An 18,095-nucleotide genomic window follows, 5' to 3' on the forward strand; every position below is an offset into this window, starting at 1 on the left:
TTGATTGGTGCAGGAGAGCCCAGTCCACTGTGAGCAGCAGCATTCTCAGGCAGGTGGTCCTGAACCAAGTAAGAACGCTAACCCTGTATAAGCTGGTCTATGAGCCAGCAGACAAGTAGCGTCCTTGCCCCACTTGCTAAGTTCTTGCTTGAGTGTCTATCCTGACCGCCGCCTGGACTGTGATCTGCAGGTATAAGTCAAGTAACTCTTCCCTTCCATAAGGTGATTTTGGTCAAAGTGTCTTATCAAAGCAATGATATGATATCGTTTCTTAGCAAAGAAATGAACTACAACACATGGCTACTGGGGAAGCCTACAATGGATATATTATGATGGAAGAAGAACCAAGATTACATGGTCAGTAATGTAATGTTCAGGTTGAAAAAGGAAATATTATTTTGCATATTAATAAGAATAATTTAGAAAGAATAGTATCTATTTTCATGTTAATATTTAATTAAAAATTATTTCTGATACATTAGAAAATCAACATCAGAAAAAACTCATTCATAATTCTATTCTTTCAAAGTAGCTGAGAGTAAAACCTTGCTATATTACTTCCGAGAATAATTTTTCTACTGTAGGAACATTTTTAGTATATAAATGAAACATATTACTAAGCAGACTATTATTAAAGTTTATTTCAACAAGTTTAGGTCTACAATTTCACTACAGATTCATAAAACATTCTATCAAAGAGTTCACACAATTACTACGCTTCTTTTTCCTTCCAGGTTTTGAGTAAGGAAAAGTATTATTTCAAGCATACGTTTTTATACATTTAAAATTATTTCAATAAAAAAATTTATAAAACTAGACTGTTAAATGATTTGTAAAGGTTTTTAAAGACATAACAAGCTGTTCTCAAAGAGCTTCATTAAGTTTTTCATATTTATTTCTCAGTGCTGAATTTCAAAATAAGTTCCTCGACCTTCTTCAGCCCTGTTAGCATTCAAACCTGGAGTGGGAGGAGCTCACCAGGCTTCACACCTAACTGAGGTGCTCCTGGCAGTTAATAGCTTCAGGAGGCAGAAGAACCATGTTTCTTCAGGAGTGTGGTCACTGGCAGGGTGGCCGTGCCCCGTGAATGGATGCCCAGTCCAGTACACATGGGGGCACTAAACGGACTTAGCGAAGAAAGCAAAGGACGTGAAGGTAGGAGTGGGATGTTTTGTGGGGATAAGCGAGGGGAGGATGGGGGGGGCAGGAAGTGGATATGACCACATTTCACAGTATAAATTTATGAAATTCTCAAGGAATAAGTTTTAAAAGACAATATAATAAACCCTTCATTCAAGGTTGACTTATCTGAAAACTGATTATTTACTACAATAGGCTACAGGCATACAGGGATTCTTTAGAGATAAAAATGCAGTTTTGACTCTATCTGCTACAGGGTTGCAGGCTTTATCTCAAACTATAGCTTTTTCTATCATCGAAACAGTCAACATATGTTATCAGCAAAGAGCGAGCATCTTTGTTCCTGGAAACATTCAATAGTTTACAAGTACTCATGTGTTAAGGATGTCACATTGGCCAGGGAACATAAGTTACTTGTCTAGGATTCCTTCTAACCCTGGATGATTTTATGTTTCTTTGGTGTAGTTTGGCTTACTTGACTTACTTAACTTTCCTTACAGTGTTCCTTTAAAATATGCCAGCAGGAACAGCAATGGGAAGCCCTATCTTATCCAAGCACCACGACATTCCATTGTCTGATTATTCCAAACAGAGCATTAAGCACAGGATCTTGGCCAAAGCAGTGCTGCTCAAAAAATCCTATATGAAAATCCAAAGAGTCAAAGAGGAAAATAATGTGGGATTCCCCTCTGTATGCTGTGAATACCACTGGTTAATAAAGAAACTGTTTGGCCTGATAGGGAAGAACAAAGACATGCAGGGAAAGCTAAACTGAATGCTAGGAGAAAGGAGGGGAGTCAGAGAGAAGTCATGAGCCACTGCCGGAGACAGACATGTTGAAACTTTGCTGGCAGGCTCTGCCCTCGTGGTGATGCATAGAATAATGGAGATGGGTTAAATTATGATGTAAAAGCTAGCCAATAAGAAGCTAGAGCTAATGAATCAAGCCATGATTTAAATAATATAGTTGCTGTGTGATTATTTTGGGAATCATGGGCGCTGGGAAACACACAAACAGCCTCCCACAACAGGAAAATGATGAAGTAACTACCTTCCCCAGGTTATTAGTGGGGTAGGAGTAAATGAAGCCTGAATAGAATTTATGTGCCTATAATTTTTCTAGCTGACTTAAAAACAAAACAAAAAAATAACACCAAACATTTCAAAGCTACTCATGCCTACTCTCCTGAGCAAGGAAGTAAAGACATGGGAACAACTTAACAGCAGTATACCCAGAGTGAAAAAGGGTGACAACACAGTTGACTTTCACAAAGAAGCAGAAATATTCACACAAAAGTGTTACTAAAGACATAACAGAATTCTGAATGTTCTTATTATTAAAATAAATGAATGTCACACTGTTTCTAAAATCCATACCTGACAAATACTGTTTTGTTTTGTTTTTCTGGAGGGAAAACACAGAGAAAAGCAGGAACAGAACTAAGTAGGAAGTGTGTTGTGTGTGTGGGTGTGGGTGGGGGGTGTTAAATTTAACTCATTATAAAATGGAGTCTACAAACACTGCATCATAATGCTGCTGGCTCCTTATTAACAGGACAAAGGACTAAATCATGATTTCAAATATTTAGATCATACCTTTAGAAGAAATGTTGTTCCGTCCACTTCCGCTTTACCCAAGAGCTGACAAGTCAGGTCATAATACTGCAGGGGTTGAACATCACAGAGCTGCACCACAGCTGAAGAAGCTGGGATGTGTGTGGAAGCCCAAACCCGCAAGGTTTCTACCATTTCTTGGTCCTGAGCACTGAAGCTAAACAGTTTGCTTGAAGTCCGTGCTGTGACAGGAGACCCTAAAGTTCCTTCAAATGTCAAAGAGGCAAAGCCAGAGCTGTTGATTCCCTGAAGCTCATTTTTATAGACTTGGATCTAAGAAAGAGAGACAAAGTAGAAAACAAACAAAACACTAACTGTGGTGGTTTGAATAACAATGGCCCCATAGGCCCATATACTTGAATGCTTAGTCACAGGGAGTAGAACTCAGATACAATTGGAAGGATTGGGAGGTGTGGCCTTGAAGGAAGTGTGTCCCTGGAGGTGGGCTAAGGCCCACCCCAGGCCCAGTCTCTCTCTCTCTCTCTCTCTCTCTCTCTCTGCCTGTGGATTAAGATGTAGAACTCTTCCCTACTTCTCCAGCACCATGGCCTGCTACACCTGCTGTCAAGCTCCCTACCATCATGAAAATGGACTAAGCCTCTGCAACTGTAAGGAACTTCCTAATTAAATGCTTTTTCTTAAAAAAGGTGCCTTGGACATTGTGCTTCTTCTTCCTCCTTTACAAACAATACAAAACACTCAACTGATGCTATGTCAAGATACATAACTATGCAAACACTAAAATTTTAAAACGCTAAAAGAAATTTATACTTTTAAAAAGGTAATAGTACCCAAATTCTATCATACTTGCACTTTTATGTTTTTGAGTGTTTAATTCACATAATTTTCACAAGGGGAAAGTATTATGTGACAGCTACCAATGTGGTTTAGAGAAAGCGCGAACACACAAAGGTGTAAAGTAATGAATACACTGGAGGTTAAGGCATCTTTGTAACTGAGCAGGCGGAACCATGCTCTGAGGACTTTCACTGTGTAAGCCTGTGGGCTCATTTATAAATGGAAAACTATAAAATATGTAGTCTTAATATTTTCATCATGAACAGATTTGTTCATATGAAATGCTCCTATCCCCTTTATTAGCTCTAATAACACTTTATGTCTGATAGTAAAATCATTAATTCATTTTTCTGGTTGCAATATACAAATTTTATCTTATACTTTTCCAATTTGCTTTTGTCCTCACATTTATAGCATATTTTGCAGATGGTACATAGCCGATTCTGCTTATATTCATTCTTAACACAACTTTACTTTTATGGCTATGGAGGTTCTTTCACCTTCCTCCTCCAGAGCTCCCTGAGCCCTGAGGTGAGGGATTTGATGGCGACGTCCCATTAAAGACTGAGTATGCCAAGGTCTCTCACTTTTTGCACACTGTCAGCTATGGGTCTCTGTATTTGTTCCCATCTGCTGCAACAGAAAGCTTCTCTGATGATGGCTGAGCAAAATCTATGAGTATAGCAGAACATTAGTATTTGGCTTTCTCTTGGATTCCTAGCCTACCTAGTCTCTGGATTTGGGCTACACAAGCAGTGTCAGAGATAAGCAGGATCTCATGGAGTGGGCCTCAAATGATCAGATGTTGGTTAAGTTCTTCCAGTGGAGTTGAGTTTCAGTCTTGCCTCCCTCAGCTTACCAGGACTGCACCATTCATTGCTTTAGGAGTTGGAAGCCAGTCAGAGAAACACAATAAGAACCTATTCTTAAATAAAATTAAATTAATTTTAAAAAGTTACAAGATGTATCTTATCCCTTCCAAATGCTACGTGAAAATTTGACAACATCAACCATATTCGGAAATGACAGGACAAACCAGTTGGAATCACAGCTTCCAATGTACAGGAAGTTTATTTAAAAGAAGAGGTTTCTAGCTACTAATTGAGGCCTCATCCTATTTACATTCCTTGTCTCTTGAAATGCTTAATGTCACCTTTTAACAAGGCAACCATATCATTAGTCTAACTATGATTAGAGAACAATTCAGACTTCTTGTCTAATAAATGCAGGTTGTAGAAAGTATGAATTATACCTTCAGCCTATGAAAGCGAACAATGTCTCCAACTTTATAAATGATCGGAAGGGTTTCGTAGTTTCCACTAAAGAGCATGCACGTTAACTTCACATTTGTCTGGTCCACAATTGTTACTACTGAACAATAATCTGGGAAACAAAAATATTTAAGAAAAAAATTGAAGTATTTTAAAGCATTTGATAAAATAAGAATATGCTTATTAAAGATACTAAATTTTAATCTTCTCTATTATTAAGTCTAAGAAAAAATGAGATACAGACATATTTTTGGCTTTCAACACCACAGTCAAATTAATCTAAAGAAGTGCTACACGAAAATTAACCTTAAGATATACAGGAAAACAAAACAAAACATTCTACATTATTTTTCTGAAGAAAGAACTTTTGTGTTCAAGTTTAAAACTCTTGATATTAACATATTAAAATAAATATAATTACATTGATAGTGAGAGCTGTGAAAATAACAATGTTTGTCTAACATAGGCAAGGCTCTGGGTTTAATCCTCATTGGGGAGGGAGGGAAGCAGGGAAAGAGGGAGGGAGCCAAAGAGAAATCAAGCTTATAAAGGCAGAGACGTGAAAAATCAGCTCTGTACTGTACAGTTGCAGGACCAGACAGTTTACAAACACAGCCTGTCAAAGTAAACATACAACACAAATGCTCAATTTGTATACTATATATAAACCATACACCAATAAATGAATCAAGAGGAATGATAACATTTTAACTTAGAAATGTTAATAATATCTGTGCTTACAGAGAAGCACAGCGTTAACACTGTTGATCTTTAGAACTGTAACACTGGCGCTGTGGTTCAGGAACTGCCCCACTAGGAACGCTCAGCTCTCTCTCCAGACCCTGTCTGCATGTCACCTTGTTTCTCGCCATGGTCTGTAAATCAGCCCTAAGTTTTTCCTTTCTAAGCATTGTGGACCCGGTGTCTCTTCACAGCAATAGAAACTTATGTATTTTAAGAGGCTTCTTTTGCATTGTTTCCATTCACCCCCTCAAATGGCCCTGGTTTTAGCTGTTTCTTCCAGTATTCACCCCTTCAGCCCCACTCACATCAACCTCACCCCTACCCCATTTGATCTTCCCTTTCCAGAACCACTCCTCATCTCATCCATCCACAACAATCTATTCTATTTCACTTCTTAGGAAGATCAAACCCTCACCTTTACTTTAGTACCATGCTCTATACCTAACATTTTCATTATTTGGACTGTAGCTTGTTAGTCAAAGGCTTAATGGCTAATAACCACTTTAAGCAACAACATGCCATATTTGTCTTTGGGCGTCTGGGTTAAGTCAGTGAGGATGATTTTTTCTAGCTCCATCCATTTTCCTGTAAATGTCATGGTTTCATTTTATTTAACAGCTGAAAAAATGTACCACATTCTCATTATCCATTCATGGGCATGGAACCTGTTTCCAATTACTGGCTATTATGAACATTGTTGACCAAGAATCTCTGTAGCAGAAGGGAGATTCCTTTGGGTATATATCCAAGAGTGGTATGGAGTACTAAGTCCCTTAAATGTATCGCCACTGGGGGTTTTAGAAAGAACTCCTTTCTAGTAATTAGGAGCTGACACTTAGAAGTAGAGATGGGATAGAAAAGGAGAGCCAAGGGGGGTCAAAATAAGGGAGGATGTGTTGGAAGAGGCCGCTTGTTTGTTCCTGGCTGCACAGCCCTGAAATAACCACACAGAAACTGTGTTATTAAGGGTTCTTGCATCATGAAAGAGTCTGCAAGGCATTCTGCAGGACACATAACAAAGTGACAAACTGCTAATATAGGCAGAACTATCTTTGAAATTTCAAGTTTATGCAAAAGTCTATGGGCCTATGGGCTAAAGATTGGATGCCCCAACATTACAGAAGAACTGTGGGTCACTGTCCAGGTAGCGAGATGTCTCTGTCAATTCTAGAGTTTTTGGAAATTGTTTACAATGCACTTCCTGTTAACTCAGATAATATTATATCCTTTTGGAGTCTTTGATGGATTTGAAGAATATAGTTATAGTTTTCCTTAGTTATAATAAAAGATAAGGTAGATATAAATGTAACTGTAATTCTTGTTTGATACCTGTCTTGTTATATGCATTTTTACTATGTTAAAGTTAAAACCTTCCTTTTTATTTAAACAGAAAGGGGGAAATGGTGTGGCAAGTCCTTCTGTATATGTGTTGCTATTATTGGCAATTGAGTAAAGAATCTGTCTTGGCCTGTGATAGGCTAGAGTAGAGCTAGGTGGGGAAAACTAAACTGAATGCTGGGAGAAAGAAGGCAGAGTCAGGAGAAGCCATGTAGCCTCACCAGAGACAGACACCAGACAGAACCTTGCTGGAAAACCACAGTCACGTGGTAATACACAGATTAACAGAAATGGGTTAAATTATGATATAAGAGCTAGTCAATAAGAAGCTAGAGCTAATAGGCCAGCAGTGATTTAATTAATGTAGTTCCTGTGTAGTTATTTTGGGGTTGAGTAGCCAGGAACAAACAAGCGACCTCCTACAACGAAGATGGGTATCTGGGTGGATCTGTGAAGAGAATCTGTGGAGTCCACAGGGAATGGAGGAAGGGAGGGAAGACAGGCTGCTACAGGTCTAATACAGGACTGGAGATGAGTTGGGGAACAGCGAAGTGACAGGGAGTCTCCATCTGTATGCCCCAACATACAGAGATGGGCAGATGAGCTAGACGAGGTTCACACCAGAACTCTCTAGTAGCAAGAGGCTTGGCAAAGAGACCTGCAATCTCTACATGTGTGTACTTTACTTTATCTGCTTGGAGTACAGCATGCACTGTGTATCTTCTCTACCAGCATGCTGTCTTCTTCCCAACTCCTGCATGTTGTACAGTTCTCTTTTGTAACTACAACTATCTGTGACTTTTAGTCACAGTGTAAAGACAAAGGGCATTCCATGTGCTTAAGTCCTTTGCCAACATGATTTTGTTAATATATATAGGAAGGCCAGAAAAAGAAAAAGGAAACTTTTTTGCATAAAGACAAGAGTTCCGTTGAAAACAAAACATGAAAACCTACCTATATCTCTGTACATACATATTGATAAGTAATTAACTCATAGCCATGTGAAACTTTAATTCTGAAATCATGATAGGAGTACAACATACTTTAAGCAGACTTAAATATTTAGAGAACATTTTCCTTGCATAGTTTATTTAAGTCTACCTGTAATTTGAATTTCTTTAGGAATGTTCTCCACTATCCTCCAATGCGGAAAGTTTCAGTATTTAATATTTTAGTAGTGATAATTGCATAGCTTTACTTCGTAGTGTTCCAATCAATTTCCTAAAAATAGTACTTCAGTGAACCTAACTAATACTTTCACTCATCAATAATGAGAATACCAAATAAGGACTGAATGATGCCACACCCCAAAGTTTAACTTTTCCTCATCTGGTTTATTTTCATGGCAAACAGGGTTTCAGCCCTCACTGTAGGCTACTTCTGTCAGCACTCGCTACTGTGCAGCACATATACTCTCCGCACAGGCAATGACTCATCATGACAGAAGACAGAGCTAACGATGTGTGTGACATTTTCCTAAACAAATGGGAGCAGATATTTGAGGTCAGCACTCATGGACAGAAACCTGAAAAAGGAGTTAAATTAAGCACCCGCAGTTTTAGAGAAGTGACAAAGACAGGACTGTTTACAAAACTGAGACCAGTCAAGGTGCAAAAAGTCAGACAGCAGAGACGGCAGTGGGTTAGACTTCGGCCAATGATTCTACTTTGCTCAGAGCTAGATATTAGCAAACAGATTTATACAACTTAGTAAAACACAGTAAAATATCAAATATACAGTTGACAATATTTTAAAGTACCGAAGTTGAGTGTTTGCTACTTCACAGATATGAAAACAAAGTATGCTAAGCAATGTATCTTATAGCTAGGGCTCCACCTGAACAAAACCTCTATTACTTCGTGGTTGACATTATCAAGGGTCTCATTTATGTACATGGCAGCAGGCTAAGCTATATAACCACAGAATTTCTTGAATTCTCTTATAACTGCAAGCAGCAGACAGTATTGCTTCGAAATTTGAAACAAGGAAATCCAGTTTCTCAAGTAGCCTAGTTAAGGTGTCCAAGCCGTAGAAACTTGTAGGTGGTAAAGTGAGAGGCACACAGAGCCCATCTGGGGCACATCTTCACAGAGCATGCTTTTAAAAATAAAATAATCCCAAAGAAAGAAAAGCTTTAAAATGTGAAGGAGATTTCAAAACTTTTTTAGCTAGGTAAATTATACTACATCTCAATGGTGTTGTAATATTTACTATTTCATGAATGTGACAGGAAATAGGAAATATAGTAAATTCACTGTAGAAGAATATGGAGTTTCACCTATAAATTTATAATCAAGAACATCATCACAGACTCTATTAATTCATTCTTGGGATATGAATATTGCATATCGCTATAATTCATAAGTTAATATAAAAAAGAGTAAGAATCAATAAAGGGGACTCATGGGATATCTGAAAAAAGTGAAATTCTATAGGAAATACAAAGAAGATGTAGGTTACTAAATGCAGACTACCTACCCAGGACTTGACAAAAGTGATGAGTGGCAAGAGAAAGTCATTGGTGGAAGGTGGTCCACTGGTGGCATGTCGTCCACAGGAAAGACACAGCCTGTTGCTTGCTTATTACCTTAACAAAGCATTCTCACCTTAGTTGGTATTAAATACTGCTTTAATTAGATTTAATTAAATTCAGCTACTTACACAATGTTAATTAAGCTATATGACTTATGAAGAGATGAAGCTATACAAATCCAATTCTTTTACATAAAAGAACAGGAACACTGATCAATTTCTAGATGTGAGAGTTAAGAATGACAGAGTATTCATTATAAAGTTTTATAAATAAGATGTCTAAAGACGTTTCTGATTTGAATACCATAGCTGTATGCAGATGCCTGATGTAAAACTAAAAAAGGCTACACATGTATACATGACATATTTATGTTCTAAGAGAATACAGCAAATATTTTTTCAGGGTGGTGACTGCATGCAAAAGACTCCTGAAGAACCAGCATTCAGGAAGCAGACACATTTGGTGAGAAAACACAGGCATAGACAGGCTATTAGATTTACCAATAAGTCTTCTCAGTTCACAGAATTCATAAAACTAATTCATGTTCTTACAGCAAGATGACAATTATAAAATTTCTCCCTCTCTGAACCTGAGGAAGACACCAAAAATCTCTTACTGTTGCTGTGCCTCAATTTCCTTATATAGATAATAGGTTAATAAAGGTATCCAAAGAACCAAACCTAATGGTATATACCTTTAATTTCTGCCCTGGGGAGGCAGAGGCAGGAGCATCTCTGCGAATCCAATACCAGTCTGATCTACATACTGAGTTCTAAGACATCCAGGGCTACATAGTGAGACCCTGAATTGAAGAAAAACAAACAGGAAAAAAGGTATTCAAACAAAGGATTGTTGTAACAAGTAAATAGGTACTATATGTACCTCACATGCTTAAGTGCCACGTGAGTAGTGATGGAGAGAAGGCTCAGTGGAAAGAGAGCATACTCTTCTTCCAGAGTACCACAGTTCAATTCTTGGTACCCAAGTCATATGGCTCACAGAGGCCTCTAACTCCAGTTCTGATACCTGTGGCCTCTGGAGACAATGACAACCACATGAACATATCCACACACATATATGTGATTAAAAAGTATTAATAAAACATTTAAAGGGGAGCTAAAGAGATGGCTCACTGCTTTGGGTGAGCCCTACACATAGAGGCTAATAACCATCTGTAACTCCAACCCCAGGGGTTATGACACCTTCTACTGGCCTGAGTGGCCAGCAGGCAGACAATTGGTGCACAGATACATATGAAGGCAAAACACCTGTACACAAAAAATAAAAATTAGTAATTAAAAAAGTGTTCCCTAAGTGCTTGCAAGGAGTGGCAGTCACAACAGCAACAGGACTTTTACTACTTCTCCTCATGACACTGTCCTTGTAAACCTACATATGGCCCTACAATGTCTGTGCTAGATGGTTTTATGATAATGTGATACAAACTAAAATCATCTGAGAGGAGGTAACCTCAAGTAAGAAAATGCCTCCACTGTAACCAGTTATGAGGACCTGGACTGGTCCTGTTCCTGTAAGCTGGACTGGGTGAGCTAGCCACAGCACTGCTGGAGAGCTCACCCAGGTAGTGTTAAGGAGGGTGAGCTGGGCAATGCAGCTACCACTCAGGTACTATAGAATAATCTTTTTGTACACTGTGAAGATGTGCCTTTGCCAAGGTGCCTTTTGACTGGTTTAATAAAAGAGCTGACTGGCCAATAGTCAGGCAGCAAGAGGTTAGAAAAAGGTAAGGCCATGTGGTGCAATATAGATAAGAAATATGGATTAATTTAAGATGTAAGAGCTAATTAGTAACAAGATTAAGCTATCCACTGAGCATTTATAATTAATAAGCCTCTGTGTGGTTATTTGGGAGCTGGTTGTCAGGGACAGAGCTGACTGGTGGGACAGTGAAACTCCACCTACACCCAGGCTCAGAACCAGGGCTATGAGTTAGCCCACCCCAACATCCACCTCATCTATGAACTCTTGGAACATGTGAAGGAGACAAACCTACAGATCTAAAAGTTTAGGATCTCTACAACCCAAGACAACAACAGGATATCCAAGAGGAGCCCCAGAGAGATCCCATTATTGATAGTGTGGCAGAAGCCAGAGGCCTCAAGCCAGACTAATGACTCATGGGAATGAGTACTTGCACGTAAAGATTAAAGGACTAAAAGGTAAACTGTGTGACTCAACAGGTCACACTATAGCTTCCATGATGGGATCATCTTCTTGATCATCATCCTCCTCCTTCCTCCTCCTCGTCCTCCTCCTCCTCCTTCTTTTTTGGTTTGGTTTTTCTTTTAAATTTTGCTTTGTTTTGGGGGGGAAGGTTTCAAGGGTAGAGGGCGGATGCAAGGAGATGGGAAAATAAGTGGGATGGAAATGCATGATGTGAAATCCACAAAGAATTGATAAAAGATAAAAGGAAACATTTAACAAAAGAAATAGAAGAAAATGCTTTCATAAGATCAGGAGATACGCAAGTCTGCAGGGCATTTCACAATTAGTGATTCATGGGGGAGGGACCACCACTGAAAACTGAATGACATTCCTTTGTCATCTTTAAGTTTGTGCTTGTGGGTAGTTCCATCCCTGGATTGGCGGTCATGGGTTCCATAAGGAAGAAGACTGAGCAAGTCAGTAAGCAGTTCTACTCCACGGCCTCTACTTCAGCTCCTGCCTTCAGTTTCCTAACCCGCTTGAGCTCCTGTCCTGACTGCCTCTGATGCTGAACAATGCTATGGAACTAAAAGTTAACTAAACCCTTTCCTCCCCAGGTTGCTTAGTCATGGTGTTTTGTTCCAGCAATAGAAACCCAAACTAAGACATGAAGAAAAATCTACTATCCAAAAATATCCTGCCAAGAAACAGTGCCAATCATATCAAAATTGGCACACAAGTCTGAACACACAGACTTAAAGACTACAAAGAAACGTCATTCAATCTTCACTGGTGTCTCAATTAGCTGCTTTTAGTTAGCTCTTAACCTCACAGAAATGAAAATTCATTATGAATATAAAGGAAGTTTCTAGAAGAAATGAGGGTAGAATACAACCATTTAACCTTATTCAAAAAGTAAATTAAAATGTCAACGATACAAAATAAAGCAATACTGGTGGAGCAAAAAGTTAATCAAGGGCCAGAAAGATCTAACATCAAACTTCAACTCAAGACTAAGTGTACCAGATGAGACCAGCAAGGAGCTTGCCTTCAAAGGCTTTGATAATTGCTCCAAGGAAGTAACTCACCAAACAAAACAACAAAACAAATTAAATGGAATAACATATGTGTGTGTGTGTGTGTGTGTGTGTATTTTTCTTATTGTTATTTTTCAGTCTTTCACAAATGTAAACACAGGATTAAAGGTAATTTAATAGTCTGCTGCCTTGATCCCTGGCATCAGAAGGAAAGACAAAGAGAGCAGAAAGAACATCATAGTAGCATCCTTTCCACAAACAGTAGACAGTACAAGTGTGCGTGGATATATACACACATGTATATGCTTAAATGCTTCAGGACACAGTACAAGTGTGCGTGGATATATACACACATGTATATGCTTAAATACTACTTCAGGACTACTTCAGACTCCAACTGAGGAGAAGGTATTTAACTTGTTTTACACCTTGGTAATATTTTGTATAACTTGACATAAATCTGAAAAGATAACAAATGATTAATTAAGCTCTTTATTCTGTAATCTTGAGCAATTCACTCAATTCCCTCAGCATGACTAAGTGTGAATTGCGTTGGAGTGTTATTTGAGGGAATGATGATAGCTTACCTAGCAGGTCTTTAATCAAAGAAGCAAGCATACATAAATTACATAATCCATAAGCGATTCCTCCACAAATGCACTTCCATTTCCTTTTTATCTAAAATACTGATTTTTTTTGTTTTTTTTAATGCTGTACTTCAGTGGCATTCAGCCAACAACTGACAAGTTTATTATTGAAAAATTGAAGTGAAAGTTTTGAAGGAAATTCATTTGCTAAAGACTCCATTATATGTGGTAATCGTCCTCTTTTACCAGCAAAAATACTATGTAATGTATAAAAAAAGCCTTCTCTTTAATCGGTCTGCTATGTGGTCATATAATCTCCCTTCATATTTTAATTATACTGCAAGGGGACATGGAAGGTAGAAGAGGTGTGTAAATACCTCACTATTCTAAGCACTATGGCAGAGTAACAAATCTGTCTCAAGATAGAGGCTATGCGTTGAGCAGTTACACTCATCATCCTTTACACTATGTAAGAGACAACCAGAGGGCACAGACGGCACACCTATCAAACCTGTGGACAGATACACTAAGATCAGTACTGTTTCTTTAAAGCATAAAATCTTTGAACGAAGAAAACAGTAAGTTTTTAAGTTAACCAGACAGTGGATACTCAGGAAAAAGCAAACAAACATACAAACAAAAAGCTGGCAGTGAGAAGGCTCAGCGTGAAAGATGTCTGCTGCCAAAGCCTGAGGATGTCAGTCTGTTTCACAGACCCCACAAGGAAGAAGGAAACCAACTCCAGAAAGCTGTCCTCTGTCTTCCACACATGTGCTGCGGCGCATGCACCCTTCTCCATACACACACAACACTGAGCCATTCTATAAATCAGATGGACCTCGGAATTATTATTCTCCTACGTAGAGCAGGAGCTAAAGGTCACAAAGATTATCATTAGGTCTGTCCAGAACCCACAGAAGGACAATATGCATTTCTGGATTGCTATGAGGGGGCACAGGAATAAGCCTCTGAATAAAAGGAATGGTTTGATATGACATTCCTTCACCTATTAAAAATAAATCACTCTTCTTGATCAAATCACCATATATAATCTCCCAAACACTGTTTTATTCAACAAATGATTTTAAAATAGGGCAATTATTAACAAAACATTAGTTCATCTCACACTTTTATTGCAATAAAAGCAATGTGTGTGTGTGTGTGTGTGTGTGTAATGAATCTAATGGCAATAGTAAGCCTACATTTTTTAAAAACTTAAATAGTTAAAATTTTAAAACCAAACAACAACAACAACAACAAGAAGCTGCTGATCAGATATATTAACTGTATCACGTGGGGCACTATTAACAGGAAAAGCTAAAATGTACACAATAGCTAAGCAAAACATCATTAATGTATGGAATTGAAGAGATAATCCACTAATATATGACACCACTAGAAATAATGAAACGTTAAAAAAAAATAAGGAAGAGAAAATGTCCTATCTTTTCAAAGTAGTGAACAGAAGGCGGCAAAGGAGGATTCTGCTGAGGTAGCAGGACGATTACAGATGGACAGCAAGACAACTGTTCACCTAATAACGGTTCTTGAGAATTCACTTTGTTCTCGAAAGTAACAGCAAAGTATTCATTAGTATCACACAAAACTGGCAAACTGTCATTAAAGAATGTCAACTAAAATGCCTCAATAATGTATTGCAGCTGGTGACATACGCAACCCACAAAATCTGAACAGCTCAGTTTAACCATGCTCACTATAGATAGATAGACAGATAGATAGACAGACAGACAGACAGACAGACAGATAGATAGATAGATAGATAGATAGATAGATATTCCACAAAAGTATGTTAGGTCTTTATAATGATCCTCATAGAAAGATTACAACTATTGTACAAACTCAGAGTTCTGTCTGCCTCTGCCTCTCTAGTGCTGGGATTAAATATCTGTGTCACCACCATCTGGTTTATAATTTTCAATATTCAGGATGCAAGGAAAAGTATTATTTTTTAATCATTTAGTACTACTAATTTAACATTTTAAAAATAAATTTAACTAAAATTCTAGTTCGTCACATATATTGGACAAATTCAAAATCTGAGCTACATAAAGGTAATTCCCCTATCTAGTTATATATACATCTAGATCAGTAGTTCTCAACCTTCCTAATGCTGAGACCCTTTAATATAGCTCCTCGTGTTGTGGTGAATGACAACCATAAAATTAGTTCCTTGCTACTTCATAACTAATTTTGCTACTGTATGAATCATAATGCAAATATCTGATTTCCAGGATATCCGATATTCAAACACTGTAAAAAGGCTTTCTGATCCCTAAGGGGTGGCGACCCATGGGTTGAGAACCACTGATCCAGATGTTACTGACATTGTGGCTCTGTGTTGTGCCATCACACTGCTTTAAATAAGACAGCTGTGGCCTGTATGTCCATCCACGCTTATTCCAGCACTTTTCTGTGGAACAGTCACTGAGTTGACCCTTTGGTGTACATAAACATCAGTGTGATTTGCATGGCATCCATTGCTGCACTTAATTCTGTTGAAGGATGAGCTCTGTCAATAGAAACAAAGACGCCGATGTAACTGAAACTACAGGATGGACAGTTTTAAAGCTTCACTCCCTGTGGTGCCGAAGACATCATGTTATGTCTGAAAGACGGATCTTAAAGATTCAGTGACAGTCCAGATAAAACTGATGGCATTCATTCTTATTTGGTGTCTCAGAAGAAATACAGAAACATAGTATCCCCTTAATAACAGATGGTTCATTACTAACCACGAATTTTTTTTACTAAGGTTCTGGATTCAACTACACATATCTGATAGAAATATGAGACATAAGCACACATACTAAATAATTATATTTCCCCACGGCATTCCTTTTTATTCATGATTTAATAATACGATCAGAAAGAAGTATGATTATACTACCTAAAAACTAAATATATACTGTCATTGGGGTTTTTAAACAACATTTTAATTTTACAATGGCATTTTTAACTGCTTCTAAAAATTATGCATACTCTGATCACTTTATTTAAAAATGCTCCATGATAAAAATTAACACGTCAAATGTCAAGGTTTACCACTGCATCTTCTACCAAGGTAGATGGATAAGCCTGGCAGTCAGACTCCAGGACTAAGACTGATAGTGAGCAAGGGGGTCATAGTGCCCTTTACACACAATATTCAGACGAAGGATGGAAAGAGGCCATTATCACCAACGTGAAGACTCCTAAGGGTATGACGATGAAAGAAGGTTACGGGCTCAGGGAAGGACAAGTAGAAATGAAAATGCTTAGGAAATTTTACAACAAACTTTGTCTGTTTCAGCTTAATGTTTCATTGTCCTCTAAAATAAACAATGTTATGAGGATTTTTTTTCATAAATCGTTCCTTTAGGTTAAACTTTTAGGCTGGTCAATTTCATAATTGTCTCTGGATCCAACAGTCTTCATCATGGTTTACAGAGTAATCTATCACATTGTACATTAGTAAAATATGAAAATGAGATTTTTCTTCCATTCAGCACACTCATGAGCTTACTCTCAGCTAATTGCTCTACAATACAATTTCTGTATTTGTAAAAATTGTAAAACTTGCAAAAATGCAAATATTTATATTTTTGAATATGTCTTGAATCATCAGTTCAGTGAGGACATCTCTTTGTTCCCAACGTGATCATGGCTTCTAGGCTGCAGTATGTAAACAACATTTTATATTTTAATCAATAACATACACCGCTTAATGTTTTTTCAATATGTCTAAAATATGGGTTCCCACCAAACATGAAAAAGATACTTTTGTAGCATTCTTTGTACTTAACAATACTTAATACAGCGACCTTAATAAGTTATAAAGTTTTAGAACAGGTGAAATACGCTGATAAGTGTTCAATTTACTTGAACTGGGTTAAACGGGTAAAATATGTTTTTTTTATTGTCTTGTGGAAAAAAAACTAAATTAATGGCTTCTGATGTACCTTTTTACAAATCTGTTTAAATAGTTACATTATCATACAGTTTATTGATCACACTTTCTTAGTTTTCTTCGAAATGTAGAGATGAAAACTGATGTAGTTTTAAATTCCAATCTTTCAATTTTCATTAATATTCTTTTTTTGGGCAGTAGGAATAAAAGCATGTAACATAAGGTCTACCAATTAAACAAAATTTTAGTATACAGCACAATGAATCCCTACATCCTTTTTATTTTTTATTTTTTACCTTGCATAACTGAAAATTTATAGTCCCTTGCAATACAATCCTAATTAGTTTTATTAAATACTAAATAAAAAACCCAGAGTCAGGTATTAGAGGGTGAAAGCTGAATGGTGTGGGAGGTCCTTCTGTCTATGTGCTGCTTTTATTGGTTAATGAATAAAGAAACTGACTTGGCCTATAGCACGGGAAGAGGGAGGCAGAGTCAAAGAGAGACGCCATGGAGCCACTGAAGATGGACGCTGAGAATTTTAGCTGGTAAGCCACAGTCACATGGTGACACACAGATTAATAGAAATGGGTTAAACTGAAATATATGAGTTAGCCAGTAAGAAGCTGGAGCTAATGGGCCAAACAGTGATTTAATTAATACAGTTTTTGTGTGATTATTTCAGGTCTAAGCTAGCTGGGCACCAACAAGAGGCCTTCTCTTACAGCTGAAAGATCAGAGAAGGAGCAGCTAGCCACTGGTTCTCACCTCGATGTAATCCTCAGTCTGGATGAGGGATTCTGTCTCTAAAAGTCAGAGTCCTCAGACTGAATGCCACTTCTACAAAACCTCAGAATGAATCCTGAGCTTCTGTCTCCTCCTGCCTTATATTCCTCTCTCAGCCCAGCCATATCCCTTCCTGTCTCCACCTCCCTGGTATTGGGATTAAAGGTGTGAGCA

General features: G+C 37.8%; 1 protein-coding gene across 12 annotated transcripts in view; it reads right to left on the reverse strand.

Moving 5' to 3' along the window:
- Pot1 (protection of telomeres 1) overlaps positions 1-18,095 on the reverse strand; it is a 62,235-nt gene that overhangs the window by 27,444 nt on the left and 16,696 nt on the right. For 11 of the 12 annotated variants that reach the window (XM_048451003.3, XM_048451004.3, XM_085683810.2 and 8 more), the window contains 2 exons: positions 4,805-4,935; positions 2,737-3,027 (listed from right to left, as the gene is read on the reverse strand). In XM_048451003.3, coding sequence (XP_048306960.3) covers positions 2,737-3,027; positions 4,805-4,935 — 422 coding nt within the window. Of the gene's footprint in view, positions 1-2,736; positions 3,028-4,804; positions 4,936-15,573; positions 15,759-18,095 lie in introns of all 12 variants that reach the window. The other variant, XM_085683818.2, reaches the window with a different exon arrangement.

This window comes from Myodes glareolus, chromosome 25 (genome assembly GCF_982192425.1).
Source record: "Myodes glareolus chromosome 25, mMyoGla1.1, whole genome shotgun sequence".
In the NCBI taxonomy this organism is placed as follows: domain Eukaryota; kingdom Metazoa; phylum Chordata; class Mammalia; order Rodentia; family Cricetidae; genus Myodes; species Myodes glareolus.